The sequence below is a fragment of the Pteropus alecto genome, unplaced genomic scaffold, assembly GCF_000325575.1.
Source record: "Pteropus alecto unplaced genomic scaffold, ASM32557v1 scaffold75, whole genome shotgun sequence".
Taxonomy (NCBI): domain Eukaryota; kingdom Metazoa; phylum Chordata; class Mammalia; order Chiroptera; family Pteropodidae; genus Pteropus; species Pteropus alecto.
In genome coordinates this window covers 31,592,083-31,607,488 of record NW_006440638.1, presented here as the reverse complement: position 1 = coordinate 31,607,488, position 15,406 = coordinate 31,592,083, and the positions used below count along the sequence as shown (strand labels likewise).

The window sequence follows — 15,406 nt, the reverse complement described above, 5'->3', positions numbered from 1 at the left end:
TCCAGTTGCAGATTTTATTGCTTTATATTGCTATTTTCCTTCCACATCCCCTATTTTTTCCCACCTTTGGCCTTCCTTCTGTTATGACGCTTTCCTGGAATGGAATGTCTTCTACCACTTCATTCAAACAAATAGTACATTTTTATGGGATTATATTTCAAAGACCTTTTTTTGAAAAGCTCCCTTACCTTGTTAATAATTAAAATTATTTTCTTCTAAATATTAAAGCAAAATATTCACTTAATTTTTTTTTCCTGGCTATTACAATCAAGTATTTAGAAGAAAATAAAGTTACCTAAAAAAAAATTGTTAAATTTGATAGGCCCAGGGCAAAATTGGATGTAGCTTAGAAATCATAGGGTCTTCTTTTCAGAGTGCTGGCACTAGCAAGTTATTTCCGCAGAGCTTATTTTTGTAGTACCAGTGACAGATTTATATTGACATCATGGTAGGGCACTGCCACTCAGTTTTCTGATACAAACTCCCAATTTTTCTAAAAAATTACTGCTCAGAAAAGTTTCTTATTATTCTGGGAAAAAACCCCACCTGGTTGAAACAAAAAAGTGAAGTTATGCTAATTTTATTTGAGTGAACATTTGAGAAAACCTTAGTTCAAAAATTCTATGCCTCCTCCTTTTCCTATCTTCATTCTTTGTGTAAAATCAGTATAGTGTGTTTATTCTTTGTAACTAGGTGAGGCAAGATTCGGAGATTGAGAAGTCCAGTCCCAGGTTTTCTCAGTTGGTTTCTAACAGTTTCATTCTCCCTAGTTTACTAATAAATTTCTTTATACTTCTTTTGTGAATGTGATGGGAAGCTGAAGACCACCTGGTGCTGTTCTGGGTGTTATTTTGGCTATCTTCTCCATCCCCATCTACTACCAGTTTGCCTGGGAGATTAGTAAACCTGGTTTGGCATAATGGTTAAGTGTATGGACCTTTAAGACAACCAGGCCCAAATTTAAACACCTGTATTTCCTTTTATTAGCTGTGTCATCTAGACAGGTTACATAGTATTTTGAGTCTCATGTTCCTGACCTTTATGAAATGAGGCTCATGCTGATTTTATTGGCTAATTCATAAGTAAAATGGTAGCTATGATTATTTCTGAGTTTTTTCTATGTCTGTGTAGTTCTTGAGAGTCTTCATTTGAGCACAGTTGGTAGTTGGGAACCAGGGATTTGAAAACTTGATTTCTTCTACAGTTCATAGAAAGGTTCTAGCTGAGAAATTTAGTTTCTCCTATTTCTTTGACCAGAGATGGACCATCTATCTCTGGAAGAACCAGTTTTTTTTTAACAGGCACCCAGCTTCAGGGGAGCATTGAAGGAGAAAGGAGTCACTTGACTGACAGTACCACCAGTCAGCTGTTTCTGGTCATCCCTAGGTGGTTTCACTGCTGAAACTCAAAATAACTCTCATCATTACTTAGTGGACTCCAGAAATTAGTCAGATTTAACTGATTTCAACATGTCTCCTTGGGGAGTTATAGAGAGGAGAATGACAAGATGTATATCTGATTTAAATTAATTTTAGAAGTAATTATTGGTAGTTGCTTATTCTTTGAATTTTTCTTGTCATTTGTTTCATAAACGTATGTCTCTCTGACTGTTACTGCTGCCATTCTTCTCCTCCTCCCCTCCCTTCTCCTCTGTTATGATAATGATGATCATGATGATGAGTGATTGGACCATAGCTGAGGACCATTAGCACCACTTGACAAGCAGGTTAAAATACAGATTCCTAGGCTTCATTCAAAATTAACTGAATCAGAATCTTTGGGTGTGTTAGAGGGGAGAGGTTGGAGTCTGTATTTCACAAGCCCCTTGGATGATTCCAATGGCAACCACATTTGAGAACCCTGCTAGATTAGAGGACAAAGAATCATCTAGCTCTTGGGATCTGTTAACTTTTAATGAACACTAATGGTATAACACAGATAATCACTTTGCAGTTTTCAGAGCAGTACTGCACACTATTTGATGCAGGTCATGATATACCTCCCAAGAAACAAACAAACACAGTATTTTTTTGGGGGGGCGGGGTGAGACAACCCTTGGTCGACCTCACAGATTACAGGAACCTTGTCAGTTTACAATCCCTTATTTTTTTATTTTTTACGCCTACAGCACCTGGTCTTCCTAGGTGGTCTCCCATCTAAGTACTACCCAGGCCTGACCCTGCTTAGCTTCTGAGATCAGACAGGATTGGGCTTGTTCAAGATAGCCTGGCTGTAGATATTGTCCTTATTCTTAAAGTCTTTATAGTTCAGTTCAGATCATTATATTTCACTTTACATAGTAGTTTTGTTTCTGAAAAGCTGAAAGTTAGTGGAATCTTTCTAAGAGTATCACTACTTTGAGAAACTTTAAAATAAATTTGTTATGGAACATTTTAAATGAATGTTTTAAAATATTTTAAACCTTTAAAATACAGACATCCACTCACCTGCCTTTGGGAACGGGCTGGGTTGGCCACTGTCAGCTGTCACACTTTCACCTAACAGGGGAAGTCAACTGTAGACAGTTTGCAATCACTGTAGATTTACATTCTGCTCTCCTTACTGGCCATACTGACTTCTAGTTGCCCTACTTTTGACTAACTTTATTGACTTTAAAAACAAAATATATAGGGCTTTTATCAAAACTTAAGATCTTAGTTGAAAGTTTTATATGGCTGCAATTATTAGCACCCTGGGCACTCACACTTTCTACTAGGCCTCTGAGTACCTGCCTGGCTCTTGAGGATTGAGCACAGAAAAATGTAGAGGACCTTACTTTGCTAAAGCTACCTGGAATGCTATATACATTTATTTAAACTAGCATTGGTGTTTATCCTTATATCAGGGCAGAAGCTCAATTTCCTCTACTTCCTGCTTGCTTTCACTAGTGGGAAGTACATATGAGATGGAATTTTTCTTAGGAAGATCAGTTATTAGGTCAAAATAGAAATTTTTGATCAGCAAAACTCATGTTTGTTTATAGAGCATTCTGCTTATTTTTCTTTTTGGTGGATGTTCATGTGTGCACGTACATTTCTGTAAACCTAACGAATTAGAAAGGTGTAAAGGGAAAGCTGATTATTTTCTCTCTCCCAGCCACTTTCCTGACATTAATAGCTAGGTGTATATATTCTCTCTCTCTCCCCTTCCGTCCCTCCCTCCTTTCTCTCCCTCCTCTCCCTCTTCTCCCTCCCTCCCTGTCTCTCAGGTTCCCCACCCTTTAAATAATCTTACTCTTTGTATTATTTTGAAAAATATTTTCCCCCAATTAATATACAGACACCTCTCCCTCAAGGTCGTTATGAGTAGTGGCATAATGTGACATATGCAGATGTTTCATACTTCATTCAAGTATGCACCTATTGCTGGACATTCTGGGTGTGTGTGTGTGTATCATTATAAGCAACACTGTCATAAATCTATTTCTACATATACCCTTACAGACTCTTGTATTTATTTGTGCTCACCTTTCCAAGGGGTGTGCAGCCCGTGTTGGTCTTAAAGATGATCCTTTGCTTATAGGTCAATGTACGAAATGGAATGAGCTTGCATGACTGCCTTATGAAAGCACTCAAGGTGAGGGGCCTGCAACCGGAGTGCTGTGCAGTGTTCAGACTTCTCCACGAACACAAAGGGTAAGAACTCAAAAGTTAGTCACTTCCTCCTTTATACTAGTAGGGATCACCTAGCTTCAAATAATGACTTTCTATCTCTTAAAAAATTTACTAGCTTCCTATAAAATATTGTGTATTTGTATATCACTGTTTATAAAGAGACAATTCAGAAAAAAAAATACTAAGAGCTTGAAATTATTGCTTGAAAACATTACATTGAAAAATAAAATACATGTTAGGTGTTGATGGTGTTTCCATAGATGGAAACAGTGATGTCTAATGGTATATTTCTTGAGAGCAAAAATTTTGGCATTTGCTACAGTGCAGTGCACAGAGTGGGTACTCAGAAAGTGTTTGCATTATTGTTTATAGTTAAAGAATGCTATTCTCAAGAGATGGACTCCTGAAAATCACCTATTCATTTTTATTCAGTTAATGTTTACTAAACCCCTACAGTTTGACAGACAGGGGGCTAAAAGATGCAGGAGAATTTCTGCTTCAAGGAGGATCTATAGTTCATAGTATTTCTTTAATGGCAGTGGAAAGATAGAGGCAGCCCCTCAAAGGCTAGAAGTAATACCCCAAAGTAGCAGAGCCATTCATAATTATCCATTATCTGTTATCTCTCCTGAAATGTGGAGAAATAACCTTGAGTTTACCTTCTTAGAAAGTGCTAGTTCTATTACTGAGCTTCAACTTCTATTATGTTTCAAAGAATTCTCCAGTCAGATAATATAGCCCAGGGAATGAGTCTACTCAGTGAGCATAAATTTCTTTGTTCATGCTGTTCCTCTCATCTTAGGAGGCATTTTATTGAAGTGCTAATCTTCGAAGCAGATGTCAGCTTTATTTGGGTATAGCCCCAGGTTGGTTGACCCCCAAGCCAATTTTTAGTGTTCCTTAAAGAACTAGAAATCTCAGCTCTGTGAGGACACAGTGAGAAGGCAGACACCTTCAAGTCAGGAGGGCTCTTACCGGAACCCTAATCATGCTGGCACCCTAATCTTAGAATTTCAGCTTCCAGAACTGTGATAAATAAATCTATTGTTTAAGAAAAAAGATGGGAGACATTCAGAGACAGTTAGGGGCTTGATCCACTCTTATTCAAGGCTGCATTGTTTTGGGGCTACCCTAGGTTCTTTCTTGGACAGATCGCACCTGATGACTGATTGGAAAACAAGGCTGCCCCTCTTTCTTCATTAGAGCAAAACAGGACTTTGGAAAGATAGCGTTTTCCCAGACCTTGTAAAGGGAATTATATTAAAGGATGCATTATTTACTGTTGGATAACCAGATAAATGGAATAGTCTTCTGGTAGGCAAAAGGGGAGGTTTGACTGGTACTCTAGTTGTTCTCTCCTTGCCTGAGAATATTCATCATATGCAGGAGATGGGCCTGATTAAGTAGACAAGACTTGAGAAAGGAGCTGGGCATTCGTTTTTCTGTCTTGTTTACTCTAGGCACAGAAGGAATGGTCTCAGAGTAAATATTAGGATAGTCAAGCCTCCCGTCATATTTATAGGCCCTGCAAACAACTCTGCAGATTTGAGCCTATTAATAGAAAAGTGCTTTTCATTTGTGATTCCTTTCAATTTATGTATCTTCTCGATTGAAGTAGGTTAGCGATTAAATTTTTCTACTATAGCAATATTTATAACCCGTTTTATAGAATTTTAGACCTTTATAGGATTTTAGTGTCATAAAGTCCAATTTATTGCATATTTATCATGAGATTGTTACATTTCATTGTTTAAAGAAAACTTTATTCTAAGAGTATTAGCTTTAGAGTCCAACCGACCTGGATTAAAGCATAGGCTCTTACACTCATCATGTGGCTTTGAGCAACATATCTTCTTCAGGCCCAATTCTCTCATTTTTAAAGTGGAGATAATAGTGCCTCCGTCATAGTTTTGTTGTATGAATTCAATAAGTTAGTGTTGTATAGGATTAAGTTAAGTTTTATGTTTATATAGCATGAGAGAAACAGTAGCTGTTGTTATTGGTATTAAACTTTTACCTTGTTTAAACATTTCCCTTTCGTATTATGCTTTAAATTCCCTTTAGTAAAAAAGCACGTTTAGATTGGAATACTGATGCTGCCTCGTTGATTGGAGAAGAACTTCAAGTAGATTTCCTGGATCATGTTCCCCTCACAACACACAACTTTGTAAGTTGCAGATCTCTTCTCTCTTTGTGGCATGTTGGGTGCTTTGGCTGGCAGGAATTTCTCAGAGATAATAAGCATATATGTTGTTGGATTATTTAAAGCTGTGGAGTACTGTTTTACAGTAAGGCAAATTAGGTTTCATTAGTTACAGGTATACTTTAATTTCTAGGTGTGAATTTTACAAATGTTGGAAGTATGATTCTTCTATGAAACCTCTTGGGATTCAGAGAAGGAAATTATCTTTTGTCATCTTTCATTTATTCAGCACAGTTTACACCTGTGTTCTTGTTCTAGGCTCGGAAGACCTTCCTGAAGCTTGCCTTCTGTGACATGTGTCAGAAGTTCCTGCTAAATGGATTTCGATGTCAGACTTGTGGCTACAAATTTCACGAGCACTGTAGCACCAAAGTACCTACTATGTGTGTGGACTGGAGTAATGTCAGACAACTCTTGTAAGTCATTCTTTTTTCAAAGAATAGAAAGTATTGGGGAAGTAGAAATTCTTTAGGATGCTTATATATTTGACTGACGAGTTGGGCTTTTGGACTTAGTAAATGAATTGTCGTGATCTGGAAACCATCTACTTTAGAAACATGACATTTCTGAAACCAGTGAGTTTTAGTGTGGTATAACTCTCTAAAAAGAGCAGGTAGGACATTATCTGTCATATAGAGATTGTCATACTGTGATTCAGTAAGATGAGAACAAAGGGATATGAAAACCTAAAAGACTTAACGACTTTCCTCTCTTGACAGTGTCACCTACTAGTTTGCTAGTAAATACTGTCTTCACTTCAAACTGAAAAAACATTAATTTTAAAATGATTTGAATATAAAACCTTAAAAGACATTTGTATCCCTCGGGAGAGAATCAATTTATCAAAATATATTTCATATAGACAAAATATCTTTTAGTAAGGTTTAAATTAAAAGTACATATTCCAAAGTGACTTCTAAAAGCTGTTAATAGGGATATGAAAAGTCAGTCGAAGTTCTATCCTTTTTTGAGGGATAAATTAAGGGAAGGTTATCATTAAACCACAATGAAAACATCTTTTTTGCATTTGTGGTAGTGACATGTTGCTTTTGCAAAGAGACCTTGGAGTCCAGCAGACATGGGTCAAAATCTCAGTATTGTCATTAACTAACTGTAACTACCTCTGAGCCTCAGTTTCACTCATCTGAAAAAAAGGGGTTATTACCTTCCTTGCAATCTTCTTGTGAGGATTACCTGGGATAATGTGAAATTGCTGAGTACAAGTATTCATCTCATGGAAAGAAGATGCCCCGTTAATGTCAATATCTTTTCCTTTTATTTATGACTTTTGGTGCTGAATGTGACTTATTATTCATATTTCAGTCTTTTCATGTATGTATTTCCAAGACAGACTGTTTTCAAAAAAGCTCTACATGATTTATACTATATAGTGCCTATTGTAGCTTTAAAAAATATTTTGACATAGCTGGACATTGGACATTGGACTAGTATTTCCTAAAAACACATAGAGCCTCTATGTTTATTGGCAGGTCAGTATTGTTCACATTTTGTAGCCATTCAAATCCAGTTATTTATGTTGGTGGTCCCTTAACTCTGGGTAGCCTAAAATAAATAGTTGAGGAAAATGTGACTAGGAAAGTTTATATTGAGGATCTGTTTGCAAGGCAAGGCAGGCTGACTTTGTAAAATTACTGCAAGTCTGTAAACCAGTCTTTCTCTGATTTTATTTAGATTGTTTCCAAATTCCACCATTGGTGACAGTGGGGTCCCAGCACTGCCGCCTTTGACAATGCGCCGGATGCGAGAGTCTGTTTCCCGGATTCCTGTTAGGTAAAAAAAAAAAAAAAAACCCAAAACAAAAAAACCTTTTTTTTACTTACAGCTTTTCTTTTGGAATGTTAAATTGGGGTGGGTGGGATTGAAACATGAATACAAAAGACAAGAGTTCCTTTGCATTCTCTCCGTGTAAACTCCTTGCTGCTTCTGGGGATCTTAATTGGTATCAGAGCAAAATGTAGACGTTTCTCTTTGTGGTCCTGTAGTTCTTACATTCTGGAAAGTGACTCTAGCTACAGGTTTCTTCTTTTATCATAGTGTGTGCCCTTTAATATCTCATCACATTTGAAAGACCTGGAGATTTTGCCTTCCTCAGTATGTAAGTGAGATGATCTTAGGGAAAGGGTCCCAAAACTATATGCAGTGATGCAATAAAAATGAAATCCTCGACTTTGAAATGCTTGTTATGACCTTGCATTGCTAAAACCATGACACTTAATAGACTGCTATCTTAAAAAAGAATCTAATTAGATTTTTAATATAAATAACCTTTTTAATCTTTATGTGAATTTGAATATACCTTGTCTTTACTCTTGTTTTCCAGCTTTAAGATGAGTGTTTTGTTGAGTTCACGTCTTGCTCAGTGTTACGTGTGAATTTGGAACCTAAAATAAAATCTACATCTTTGTCCAAAATTTGACTTTAATGTATATATAATCTTGTAATATTTAGTGGCCTTTGTAAAACTACAATGGAATTGTTAAAGACAGCATATATTAGAACAAGGAATTTGTATTGAAATTATATCTGATTATGCATGATTTTTATTTTTCTTGATCATTTGAAAAGCAAGTCTGACCAATAAACTATACTTGCTTCTTGAGGATTTCACAGCAGAAACCAGGCTTCTGAGGGCATAAATATTGAATTACCTGGGATGGCAATTTTTCAAGGCAAAAGAACAATTTAATTTCTCTTCATCACTTAATTCATGCATGGTATTACTTAAATCTGAGCAAAACATCCTTAGAGCAAATAATGAAAGTGTTATACTTTTAATGTGTGTTCCGGGTTGGTTGGTGGGGGAGTGTCATTGGCTGAAAGGCCCGTGATTAATTTCACAGTTAGGTATTACAACCTAAAAACCGAATTCATAGTATTAGACTTTTGGAGCTGGTTATAGGGGGTGGAGGGGAGGATGCACAGTGGATAAAATGTTGGCCTTTTTTCAGACATGCTCAGCATGTCTAACCATCTGTTGAATAATCTTCCTTAAAGTTCTCTAATTTAGTCTCTAAGCTAGTCTCTAGCTTAGTAAATTGGCACATGCTTATTTATTCTTTCTCAGAGACGGTCTAAAAATTTGGAATATTCTTCAAAGGTGATTTATTAAAAAGAAGAAAATTTGTAATGTGGTGTCACACGAATTTCAAGCACATATATTATTTCCTTTTCAAAAATTTACATGCAGAAGCTCCTAGACAGAAGAAAATTTTTAAATGGTGCATATTGAAAGAAAGGAACAGTTTGTCAAAGGTTGTAGTACAAATAGGGTTTGCCCCAGAGTATCTTAATGAAGTAGGTAGTTGAATAACTTTACCAGTGGGGAGGCCTGAGTGTCAATCATGGAATTGTCTTTCTCCTCCTCGCCTAGTTCCCAGCACAGATACTCCACACCCCACGCCTTCACATTCAACACCTCCAGCCCCTCCTCTGAAGGTTCCCTCTCCCAGAGGCAGAGGTCGACGTCCACACCTAATGTCCACATGGTCAGCACCACCCTGCCTGTGGATAGCAGGATGATTGAGGTAATAGGGCCCCTTGGAATGGTGATGGGTATCAGTCACTTATTCAGGTGGGGTTGACAGTTGTGTCAGAGAGTTTTGGGTTTCAAACCTGATAAGGAATATGGTAGCACTTTCTGAAGTCTGTGGACTTTTTAAATTTCTTTTTTTATCCACTACATCTTTAGACTGGCTGAATAATCCAGTTGGTATATCATTCAAGTGGAGAACTAAAATTTACTGAAGAAATGTTAACATTTGAACTGATTTTTTTTCCATGTCAAATTTGAATAGAATTTCAGTGAGCTAGTGAGTACGATACATAAAGAGTAGTTCCATTTTGATGTGGGAAAGAAAATAATAGTGATGGAGAACTACAAACTCTCTGAAAGACTAAGTGTTTTTATTTAGAAAGCAAAGGGTGGAGTCATAGGATTTTAATAAGCAGGTATTTAGGGAGATGTATAAGTGCCCAAAGCTAGTGTTTTCAAACTGCTTTTTCTTTTCTTGGCTTTTTGGTATGTTTGGTTTGCTTTCTAGTTCATCTTTAATAACAACTGCATACACTTAAAATACTTCCTTTGTTCTTTATTCTTCTTTATTTCTCATTGCTTTGGACTAGAATAACAGCCTGAATGCTTCTCCCAGGGCGTGGTCCAGACGATTTTGTTTGAGGGGAAGAGTAGGTATTCTTCTTCATGCCTTTGCTTTCTTGTAAATTAACAGGATTGCTAAGACTGTCAGGCAGTAGACTAGCAGAAAATGAAACAATCACTAAGTTAAATTTTATATTTATTGACAGACTTGCCTTCATTTTTGTTTGTTTTTTTTTTGGTAATAGAGTATATAGGAGTAAAAAAAATACTATGTGGTGTTGCAGATAAGTTTTACAAGTGAGAGTTTGAGGCCAAGGGCATTACATTTTTTTTTAAAATCAGTTCCAGCCCAAGACTAATGTTAGATTTATTTGGTTGGTACTCACAGCATTTTTGTTCTATTTATAGCTGTTAAGAAACCAATATGTCAGTTTGGTTGATAGGCTCTGAAAATCTTTTTTTAAAAGCTAATCAGAGACAACTATACTCTCTCTAAATCATGAATTGTTTCTTGAAAAACCTCAGGGGACACCTGTCACCTCAGGCACAGCTTACTTCACTCAACCTTCAAATCTCTTTAGACATACTTGTCCTACAAATTAGAGGTGGCAGGGACTCAACAAATAGTTGGTTTCTGAATGTGGAGTCTAAAGTAGTCATGTGTGTGTGGCAGGCACTTTGAATCTCACAAGGTTATTGTGAGGAGGTCATTGTGTATATAAGCTATGAATTTTATTTCTATTTGATGATTAGCCTTGATAGTACCAATTACTTCTATTATATGATTTGTTCCTCTGTAAATAGAGGAAACATTAGAAGTGACAATTCTTGAATTTTTGTTATAACTAGCATTACTGTTGTGCTTAATCCTCTCTGTGCTTTAGAGGCAGAACATATTTTGATTTTTTATTCCTTATGATTCAGAATTTTTAAAGTACACATTCTTGCTTTGTTTAAGCCATTTTTATTTCTTTTTACCCTTCTAGGGTAAATCAATCCAGCTGTAGCAGTTAGCACAGAATAAAATATGAGGTATATGATACAGGGAAAAAATTACTGTGACGTTAAGAAAAAAATCCTAGGGCATGGGAATATAATTCTGGTCAGTAAAAACACATCGTGCCATCCTTGACTAAAAACAGAGAGTGGATTAGTTGGATAATAAAGCTTTAGTTGCTGTATATTCTGTTGAAATTCAGGTTTATTTTTGGCCAGTGTTTTGCCTACCTGGCAGTCATCCTGTCCTGCTTCAAAACATACAGACTCCTGGGCTTCTCAGCCTGCACTCCCAGATATGTTTAATCAGTCCTGGTGGGAGTGGGAGGGTTAGCAGTCTATATTCTTAAACACCTCTCTGAGTAATTCTTGAAGACTCGCCAGGTGTTGGAACCCCAGAACCATGCTTTATTGGTAAACTCTTGAAGATGCTTTGGTGGCGCTGCCAAAGGCAGGGAGAAGCAGCTTGCTTTATGATTTTTTTTATCTTGTAAAAATGTCACAGAGTGGGAATGTTCCAGTAATAGTTGTGAAAAAAATGTCTTTACTGTGGTTACACAAGGAAAACAAAGAGAATAGCACTTCCCAGAAAAATATCTTTTGAGGATGTGGGGGCCAAGTGGTTTTTATGTTTTTAGTATTTCTATACTCCAAATGAGGGTATGTAAAATAACAATTTAGGTCTTGTGGAGGGCCTTCTGATTTAAACTGTTTCATCCAAACAATTCATAATAAATTCTAAAGGTAACCTTCGACTTCTTACCTGAACAGAATGTAACTTCAGAGCTTACTGATAAGGTCTGAGCATTTTGTGGTGAACCAGCTGAGGGCTGAGATGGTTTCTGGTTCCCTTTCTGCCACCTACTGGCTGTGCGACCCTGGCCAAGTCTCTTTACTTGTTCTAGTATGTTATGTGTGTAAAATTTAGTTTTTGGTCAAGGTCCTTTCAGCTTTCCATGATTTTATGCTCAGATAAAGTAATAGAGTCATGGTGCTCACCTGTAACAGATCCAACTTCTGGTCAATGCTTTCTCATAACCTTCCGGAGGAGTAAGGGTGAGCTTGCCACTCAATCTCTGTTTTAATTTTTTTTTTTAGTTTCAGTGGAGCAGGATCCCCAATCATTGGAAAGGTCTTAGCTGATAGTAACTTTGTTAGCCTTAAAGAGTTATCAGTTTGCTGTGTGCATTGCTGTCTTCTGCAATAAAGAATGGTTTTCATTGTATATGAAAAATTAATACTTGATAACAATTTTGAAGATACTGGCCACTGACATTTGGTGAATTTAATCAAAAGAAAGTTAGAGTGTGTAAAATAGAGGCTATATTTGAGAGATTTTATACTCTACTTTATTCCTGTAAATCCTCCTCCTTCCCTTTCCCTCCCCCAGAGACCATCTTTCCTAGTGCAGAAATTGACCAGCTTTCCTTTTCTGTTTTAGGATGCAATTCGAAGTCACAGTGAATCAGGTACTTGTCCAAAGTCATTTAGCAAGTAGTAATGGGCTTTTTCTCTTTATGCTGTGTATCTTCTGTTGGCTTATCCATGTGTGGATTCTATTTGTCTTGTCTATTAAGCCTCACCTTCAGCCTTGTCCAGCAGCCCCAACAATCTGAGCCCAACAGGCTGGTCACAGCCCAAAACCCCTGTGCCGGCACAGAGAGAGCGGGCACCAGGATCCGGGAGCCAGGAGAAAAATAAAATTGTGAGTATAGCCAACAGTACCTTCTGCAGGTTAGGGTTCAATAAGAAAAACTTAGTTGGAAATGAAAATGCTTTTAATTTGGGGGGAGGGGCAGGAGGAGACTCAAATAAAAAGCATTTAATGATTCATGAATTTTAGTGCCATTTTTGGCATGCTTAAGGGAGGGCACACCTAAAATGGTATTTTCTCAAAAGACAAAAATTAGAATTGCAGTTAATATGTCTATTTTTAAAAGATATGGGAATGGATGAAGTTGAGTTGATCTTTTCTTTGACACCCTTGTTAAACAGAGCTTTATCATTCCATGGAGTGTATTTAATAATCTCTGCTTGTTTCAGAGGCCTCGTGGACAGAGAGATTCAAGCTATTACTGGGAAATAGAAGCCAGTGAAGTGATGCTCTCGACTCGGATTGGGTCAGGCTCTTTTGGAACTGTTTATAAGGGCAAGTGGCATGGTAAGTTTGGGACCTTTTCTTCAAGGCCATGGGAAGTCAAGTTTCAGTCCAGAGTGGGTCAGGAGGGGTATAAGATTCCTTGAGCTCTGTGGCTCACAGCAGCACTCTGCAGGGATACTTGATTATGCCTAAAGATTGAACTTCACAATATCTCAGTGAAACTCCATAGCATTCTTTATAGACTCCATAATGCTGTAATTGGTATGATAAGGTATTTAGAATAATTAGAAATTGGTGAACAAAAGTTGAGCTCTAAATGTCAGGGTCTCTTATAAGCTGATTGAATACAGGCTGCACATGGGACATGCTTTAAGGCTCCTTAAATGAGTAAGAGTGTTGCTACGAGGGGAGCATGGATTCAAGAAACTTAAAGCTGGAAAGGACCTTATTTTACATTCAAGAAACCTAGGTCCTGAGAAGGGAACAGATATGCTCATGGTCAGACAGTTGGGCACAGGAAGGCAAGGAGCCTCCTGCAACAGCTTCTCTTTGCCCGCTCCCACCCTCCCCCCAGGATTGGCTGTGAGAATCTCTATCAAACAGGGAAGACACAGATTTACTTCTTGAATCTGTGTGGCGTGTGTTAGTGTTATTCTAATGGAAACGCTTTGTCACTTGGAAGAAATGTACTATTGCGATGTCTGTAGCTACAGCTTGTGTATTTTGGCAACATACTTAGCATTTCTCTGTCAGGTTTTCAATGCCTTTAGCTTTAGGGTGTTAGCATTTAGGGAGTATTGGCTTGAAAATACTAGACGTTCCTAAAAAGACATCTCTTATAAATTCAGATTTTAATAAAGCAAAAAACCCAAACCAAACAGAAGACAAACACCTAAAGTGCCTGGGTTCCTATATTTCTACTTAGGATGCCACCATATTTATTTGTAAATGTGCAAAGATTGAGAAAAGTTAAGAACATCAAATGAATGGAGCATTAAAATTCAAGGTGTTAAAAACTGATTAACACCTCCAATTTTACAAGTTCATCAGTATATATGGGTTTGCCACTTTTAACTAATCATCTGACAAATTTCTGATTCTTTAAGGGACTGGGACAGGGCCAAATATTTGTAAATTTCATGTAGAATGATTCCTTTTCCTTTGAAAATTCTATCTGATGTATTAGTGGCCTACCTCTGGATCTCTCAGAATTTATACTATTGCAGAATATTTTCCAAAGAGATGTCATAAATGTCTAGGTGATCCCTTAGAAAAAGAACACGATTTTGTGGGATAAGAGTGCTCCAATCTGAGACAATAAAACTGCTAGTGATTTTAGTAAGTGGAGCAGTTATAATATTGCTTTTAATGCTGCCATTTGGAGCATTTAATCATTTTTTATACCACATTTTTAAAGCTTCAGCTAAAAGCCAGATGACGCAGTGTAAGTTGTGCCCAAATTTAATTTTCTTCTGATTGAGCACATAATTTTTAAAGCATTAGTTAGATTTGCCACAGTACTGCTTATGAGCAGTCTTTAGTTCGACCCTGTTCAGTCTTCCCATCAGTGACTTGCATGAAGACTCAGGTATTGTGAATGACTTACACAGAGGTGTAATGCATATTTAGATAATAGGATTTAGAAAGATAAGAGGATTTGAACTGGCTGTGATCATGGAACAAAGAACAGGTGAGCTTTTAACAGAGTTAAGTCCTGTTCACTGTTCCAGAAATTGGAGGCTAGAGGTGTGAGGATGTTCAGCTGACTGTAGAGTCAGAGTGAGCCACTGTGAGCAGGCTTTGGCTGCCAGTGAATCCTCTGAGCTCTGAGGTTGCATTACTAATTAGGTCCAAAATTGGTGCCACTGAGGGTGAGTTCAGTGACACTTGGAGCATGTCTTGAAGAGAGCTCTGAGAAAGGGACAGGCTCATGAACTTGAAGGTTCTGAGAAGCAACCCCTCCTGAGGGATCATCCATTATCTCCCCAAGTCTTCCTCCTGCACACCCAGTTAACTGCCGTGTTGGATCACTTTACTTTCATAGGGTTTCTTGCCTCCACCCCCTCCTTTCTATTCCCACATCCCCACTGTGCCTTTATCTTACCTGGGCTCTTGCAGCAGACTCCTCCTTGGCTTCCCTTGTATCCTACAGATGCCCAAACCCCATGCTAGAGTTTTCCAAATGCAACTCATGGTTCTCTCATCCCCCCTACCTCACCTTAGTTCTGGTGTACCTGGTTTGGAACAGCCTTCCCGCATTTGGTAAAATTCTTCCCTTGGATTATGTCCCATTTCCTTCAGACTTTTCTATATCCTCTCTACCAAGAGACTTAATTCTCCCCCTGCCCCCCAATCTTGGCTCAAACTGCTCTAGA

At 37.6% G+C, this 15,406-nt stretch overlaps 1 protein-coding gene and 1 pseudogene across 2 annotated transcripts in view; one reads left to right on the top strand and one right to left on the bottom strand.

Moving 5' to 3' along the window:
* RAF1 (Raf-1 proto-oncogene, serine/threonine kinase) overlaps window positions 1-15,406 on the top strand; it is a 54,687-nt gene that overhangs the window by 32,362 nt on the left and 6,919 nt on the right. The window contains exons 3-10 of one of the 2 annotated variants that reach the window (XM_006917635.3): window positions 3,523-3,635; window positions 5,679-5,781; window positions 6,076-6,233; window positions 7,510-7,608; window positions 9,209-9,362; window positions 12,372-12,399; window positions 12,508-12,635; window positions 12,974-13,091. In XM_006917635.3, coding sequence (XP_006917697.1) covers window positions 3,523-3,635; window positions 5,679-5,781; window positions 6,076-6,233; window positions 7,510-7,608; window positions 9,209-9,362; window positions 12,372-12,399; window positions 12,508-12,635; window positions 12,974-13,091 — 901 coding nt within the window. The remainder of the gene's footprint in view (window positions 1-3,522; window positions 3,636-5,678; window positions 5,782-6,075; window positions 6,234-7,509; window positions 7,609-9,208; window positions 9,363-12,371; window positions 12,400-12,507; window positions 12,636-12,973; window positions 13,092-15,406) is intronic. The other variant, XM_025050861.1, reaches the window with a different exon arrangement.
* Window positions 2,120-2,238, bottom strand: LOC112484410 (annotated as a pseudogene).